Below are 6,675 nucleotides of genomic sequence, written 5' to 3' on the forward strand. Positions count from 1 at the left end.
CTACAACATGGATGTTTCAAACTACATGCTTTAGGCCGGTACACATGCACCAATCTCAAAGGGATCCTGTGGAAAAATGATACAAATGAACTTATTTACAAAACAGACTCACAGACTTAGAAAACAAACTTATGGTTACCAAAGGGGAAAGGTGATGGGGGAGGGATAAATTGGGAGTTTGGGATTGACATATACACACTACTATGTTTAAAATAGATAACCAACAAGGGCCTACTGTATAGCACAGAGAACTCTGCTCAATATTATGTAATTACCTAAATGGGAAAAGAATTTGAAAAAGAATAGATATATGTATACATATAACTGAATCACTTTGCTGTACACCTGAAGAAGGGATCCTGTGGAGAATGGCAGCCAGCACTGTTCCAAGCTTTTCTATTGGGAGCCAAAGGCCTAGAGAGCATATAAATCTGAGCTCGTCTTTGGTCTGTTTTTTTTGTTGTTGTTGTTAAATTACATTGCCATTATTAATTATTATCTTCTCCTTCCATCACTTCTCACCCTGTATTCTTTTTTTCCTTCTAACTCTTTCATTTACTCAGCAAATATTTATCAAATGCCCACTATTTGATAAGGGTTGTGGGTAAGATAAACGCAACCCGTGCCCTCAGCCTATCAGGAAAGACTGCTTAATTTTTGACTCAAATGTTCTTACTTAGAAGAAATAGTTCACAGTTTCCATTTATTTCAGTGTGAGTGGGGGAAGTAGTAACTCAGGTGTTCCAAAACAAGATGTTCTAGTTGCTTCTCTTTTCACCACATCAGAACTGCTAAAGACTTCTGATTTATATGGGGGATATGGGATGGGTACAGCAGGAAATGTGGTCTTAATATTATTTCAAGGATGATAAGATCTCCTAAGTATGTTTTACTCTTTGTAGAGAAAGAATGAAGTTTAAAAGGCTGTTGTTCCCAAACAGGTCAAGAGGCCCCAGAACAACCTTTAAAGAGATCTTTTGAAGTTCCCTAGGTATATAGTATATTCGGTTCTGAGTTGTCAAGCCTTTTAAGTACCTTCGTTGCTAAATGGCTTTCCTGTGTATTTGAGAGATTTTTCCAGATCCCCTCCAAGACTTTTTGGCTGAGACAGTTATAGTTGTGGGCTTTGTTTTGAAAAAGCAGAGCTCAAAAGCTCTGATTATGGAGCTGAAATCTTTGAATAAGGAATGCTTTACCTCAGGAACCTGAAGTGTTATGAAAACCAGAGCCTTTTGGAACCTTCATCATTTTCTCTCAACAAATTTTTAATGTCTTTGTGTTCTAGTCATTTTTCTGTCACAGGCTTATTCTTAAGTCCTCAAACACTTCTGAATTGGCATTCTTAGGTTGGTCGATTGCCAACCCAACACAAAGGATTTAGACTGAAGTGACACGTGGAAGGCATGACCAACTCCTTGCCTCATGAGAAATGAGTAGAACAGGAGAGAAGGAATGGCAAAAAGTAGCACAGCCCTCCTGAGTTATTTTTCCCCCCTCACTACAACTTTCCTTCCTAGACAGCTTTAGTTAAATATTCATGATGCTTTACTTCTGCAGATGTTTGGAAGCCATGATTAAGTACCTCACACTGTGGAAGAAAGGAGGGCAGGAGGAGCCCTATGTCAGCCTCACCCGAAAGAAGATGCTAATAAATGGCGAGGAGGTGCTGATAGAATGGGAGGTGGGCCACTCCATCCGGACCCTGGCTATGCACCGCAGTGCCTACAAACGTATGTCACAGATCCAAGCCTTCCTGGGCTCAGTGCCCCAGCTGACCTGTCAGCTCTATGTGACCCTGATCTCTGCAGAGGTCCCCCTGGGTAGAGGTGAGTGGGGTCAGGAGAAGGGAGGGCTCCAGTGAAATCAAGGGTCTTAGAAATCTAGACCTGAGTGTACAATATACTGGCCACCAGCTTCATGTGGCTATTTAAATTAAAAATTAAAAATCTATTTCCTCAGTCATACTAGCCACATTTCAAGTGCTCAGTAGCTATGTGTGCCTAGTGATTACTCTATTGGTATTATAGAACTAGTTCTATTGTACAGCACCGAGAGTCAACTTGGGGAGCCAGACATCTCAGACCTACCAGATTTCTGAAACCGGGGTAAGGTGTTTAGACTAAAAATGCCACAGAAAAACCCTCTCTGGACCCAGAAGAAGCGAGTAATGCCAGCAGCCAGTAGGACATGTTCCCTACCCACAGTGTTTAAATTGTACTGAGTGTGTTTGGTTGGTTGGTTGGTTGGTTGGTTTAGGGATGGCTGCCTTTAAGTAAGAGGTTCCCAAATATTACAGATCATGAGAAAATATAATTACTGGATGAAAGCTTCCTTTAAAACTTACATCCCATACTCAGACCTGAATCAATCTGAGTGTGGGGAGGCCAAGAATCTACATTTTTAATGTACCCCAGTTGATTCTGATCAGCTACTTTTGGGAATCACTGATTTAATCACTCCTTCCAGTTTTAGTGGGGAGAAAGAAAAAGGGGTGTGGAATGAATACTGATGCGAGTCAGGCCTGGTCCCGGTTCTGACCTTCTCTGTAATCTTTAGAGGAAGTTACCAAAGAGGTCACTGTCTTAATTTCCCACTTGTAAAAGAGGGATCCCGAGATGAGTAAGCCTCTAGCTTGGGCTGGAGCTGGTACAGCTGTGGGTACAGCTTTGGACCATTTCCTTATTATTAGGTGCTGACCCTGCTTGGCAAAGCCCTATGTTTCAAATAAAGGAGGAAATGTGCCCTCTTTTTTTCTCTACTAAGAATTGTTCATGAAGTTCTACTGGTCTTGAAGCTTTTTACATACCCAGAATTGACAGTAGTATGGGGAGAAAAATTTGGAAATGATGATGCTCTTCCTCCTGAGAATTTTGAGTGTAATTAAATCATCTAATTAAAATATGTATGCATTATAAAAGTAATACATGCACAAACCGGATGGCCTGCAGGTAATTGTATATGCACAGACTATTTCTAGAAACATATGCAAGGAACCATTTACCTCTAGCGAGTGAAAATGAGAAGTCAGCTGACTTTTATTAGCTTTTACTTTATACCCTTTTATATGGTTTGGATTTCTTTTTACCATGATCATGTATTACTATTTTTGGTCCTTATTCTTTTTAATTATAAAAATCAGACATGGTTATGGTAAAGACTCAAAACTGTACAGAATATATATAAAATAGGAGATGTAATCTCATTTCCCAAAGGTAATCTGTTTACCATTTAGTGTATATCCTTCCAGACTCTTTCCTTCCTTCCTTCCTCCCTCCCTCCCTCCCTCTCTCTCTTTCTCTTCCTTTCTTTCTCTCTCTCTCTCTCTCTCTTCTTTTTCTTTCCTGTGCTATACAGCAGGTTCTCATTAGTTATCTATTTTATACAAAGTAATGCAGACTTCTTTTTATTATGTAAATATAAACATACATATAACATATATATGTGTATATATATATTTGCCAAAAAAGGCAAATTAAACATTCTATTCAGCATGTTTTTTTTCAAAAGTATGCCAATATTTCTTCATCAGTTATCTATATATATAATAATAATGATAAATATACTGTATATTTCCTTTATATGAATTGGACCATTCTTTCTTATTTCCCTAATCTTCCGTTGGTAGGATTAAAGTTTGTTTATAATTTTTCCATCCATGCAAAAATTTTTTCTCTGATGACAGACTATGCTCCTGTGAACATCTTTATAAGCACCTGTGTACTGGAATGAGACTTTGTAGAATAACTTCTTAGCAGTAGAATTGCTGGGAGAAAAGATATGCATATTTAGAATTTTAGCAGTACTGCCAAAAGGTTGCATGAATTTGTATTCCCACCAGCAGTGTATGAAGATGCCTGTTTCTTTATATCTTAAACTAAATATTTATATAATTATAAAATAACTTTTAATAATTTACTTTCTTTATGAGTGAAGCTGAGCATCATTTCATGTTTGGTCATTCTGTTCTTTAAATATCTTATTTATATGTTACTTTTTCTAGTGGGTTGTTTATCTTTTCCTTATTAATTTGGAGGATCTATTTACTTATTCTGGCTATTAATCCTTTCTCTGCTGTGGATAAGTGTGTATGTATACATTTGTATAATGTTCTGTATGTGTGTACATACACACATTTTAAGTGTGCATATACATGTCATACATGTAACAGATGTGCAACACACTATATGTAAGAGACAATATACTTGTAGTATTTTCTGGCATTTTGAAGTATTACATTTTTATGTGTTCAAATTCTTTATTGCTTTTAGGTCTTGTGCCTTTCAAAGGCCTTTCACAGCTCATATCTAGTAGAGCAATTTAGCCTGATCTTCCAAACAGAATGAATTTTCACAATCAATTTGTCAATTCCCCCACCAGAAAACAAAACAAAGCAAAACAATAACAACAAAAGAAAAAACATTTTATTGAGATTGTGATTGGGATTGCATTCAATTATTTAGGTTATTTTGGAGGGAGTTTACAGGTTTACAGGATCAATCAATTTCATATTAGAAGATAATTTAAGTCTCCATTTCGTTAAATATTTTAAAAATCACTTCATCGAGGTACAGTTGACAAACAAAAACCTCTACCTATTTAATGTGTACAACTTGATGAGTTTGGAGATAAATATACACCCGTGCAGCATCACTACACTCTGTGCCATAAATATGTAAGACTCGTAGCAAGAAAACTATACTTGACCCTGGGTATCTTCAGCGGATTGTTTCCAGGACCCCCTGCGGATACCAAAATCCATAGATTCTCAAATCCCTTATATAAAATGGTATAGTATTTGTGTATAACCTGTGTACATCCTCCCGTATAGTTTACATCATTGCTAGGTTACTTATAATACCTAATACAATGTAAATACTATGTAAATAGTTATGAATATGATGTAAATGCTAAGTAAATAGTTGCCAGTACATGGCAAATTCAAGTTTTGCTTTTGGAACTTACTGGAATTTTTTCCCGAGTATTTTCTATCCATGGTTTTGGTTGAATCTGTGGATGCAGAGGGCCAACTATATACAAGTTTACCGAAGTACATGTCATTAAATATTTTTAAATATGCTTCAGTAAAATTGTATCATTTTCTTATTATAGGTTTTTCACATTTTTGTAAGGCTTATGTCTAGATGTTCTATCAGTTTTGAAATCACCTGATTTCCTAAGTGTCAGGGTAGCACCTAAACAAAGTAAATGCATCTCCTGTACTTCTGGAAATAGAGAATGGTGATGATGATGATGATGATGATAATAGGAGCTAACAGATAGCATTTACTATGTTCCAGGCATTTCTCTAATTATTTCATTTAAATCTTCACAACAACACTATGAGATACTTGTTATTATCCACATCTTACAAATGAGAAAACAGAGGCACCGAGAGGTTAAGCAAATTTCCCCACAAGGTTCCATAAGTAATAGATGGCAAAGAGGATTGGAATGCAGGACATCTGCCTTTAGGATCCGTGTTTCTAACTATAGGTCACTCTACAAAGGATGTAAGGGAATCTTTCTACAAGGCCTTGTTTTCAATTCTTCAGTGATTTCTCCTATTAAAAACTTTCTGACAACACCCTCTCTTTTAAGGTTTTGTGAACTACTTTTTGGTTTTAGTTTTCCTCACTTTCACCCACCCTCCTGTCTTCTCTTTGCTACCCCTTTTCTTATTCCTTTTTCTCTGGGAGGCCATCTGGATCAGCATAGATGAGCAAATTTCACTAGCAGCATTATGACCTCTTATGGCATGTGTCTTTTTGTAGGGAGACAGATGGAAGGTGTTTTTACATTTATTGGAAGCATCAGGCTTTCTGCTTTTTATTACACTACTATCAATAAACGAGTTCTAAATTTAAGGGAAAGCATCGCCACACTTGGCTGGCTGTACATACACCCTGATGTTCCAAACTCTACAAGGAGCATCAACTCTTGAGGATGGGACTGAGAGTGGTTTATAAAGCTAAGAGTATATCAAATCATTATGCTGTACACCTTAAACTAATACAATGTTATATGTCGATTATATCTCAATAAAGCCGGAAAAAATAATAAATAATAAAGGTAAAGGTAAGAGTAGACACTTTAAGAGAGTCTTCCAGTCTTTGAGACTGCAACCCTCTGCTTAGAGCTGGAAAAGATCTCGGAAACAACGCTGTGCTTCTTTTTGGGTTTCTATCGGAAGGTCTTTACTTTTCTTGCAGATTAAATTGACATTTCAATGGCTCTAGTTCCCTGGATCCAGTGTTTTTATGGGAACAGAAAGCTCCAGCTTTTCTTTTGGATGAGTATACTCCGGCGTCTCACTCTCCTTGAGAGCACTAGATTTTTCTTAGTGATTGGTATCCTCTGATATAAAGAAAGGAAGAAAAGGAAAGAGCCACTGTGTGACCTATAGTTGAGACTTAGGATAGCAGGATTAGAGGGCATCCTGATCCTTCAGGGCCCCTACTCTAACGCACAGTGGTATGGATGTTATGGGCTAGGAAATAGGATTTTTAAATTTTTAAACCACTCTGCCAGAAGTTTGGGGATTCCCAAAGTATACCAAAGCATTGGGAAATTGGTATTGCTGATGAGTAATACAAGCAACTCTAGAGTATGTCAGTGACCTAGGGGACCGAGGCACATGGATATTCAGTGAGTTGCACAAGTTCTCACACTGCTGAA

At 37.3% G+C, this 6,675-nt stretch overlaps 1 protein-coding gene across 1 annotated transcript in view; it reads left to right on the forward strand.

The window, feature by feature from the left end:
* The window catches only part of XKRX (XK related X-linked), a 14,065-nt gene that overhangs the window by 4,198 nt on the left and 3,192 nt on the right, over positions 1 to 6,675 (forward strand). The window contains exon 2 of the mRNA XM_007467958.1: positions 1,558 to 1,826. Within this exon, the coding sequence (XP_007468020.1) occupies positions 1,558 to 1,826 (269 nt within the window). The remainder of the gene's footprint in view (positions 1 to 1,557; positions 1,827 to 6,675) is intronic.

The sequence above is a fragment of the Lipotes vexillifer genome, unplaced genomic scaffold (assembly GCF_000442215.2).
Source record: "Lipotes vexillifer unplaced genomic scaffold, Lipotes_vexillifer_v1.1 scaffold152, whole genome shotgun sequence".
Lineage (NCBI taxonomy): Eukaryota > Metazoa > Chordata > Mammalia > Artiodactyla > Lipotidae > Lipotes > Lipotes vexillifer.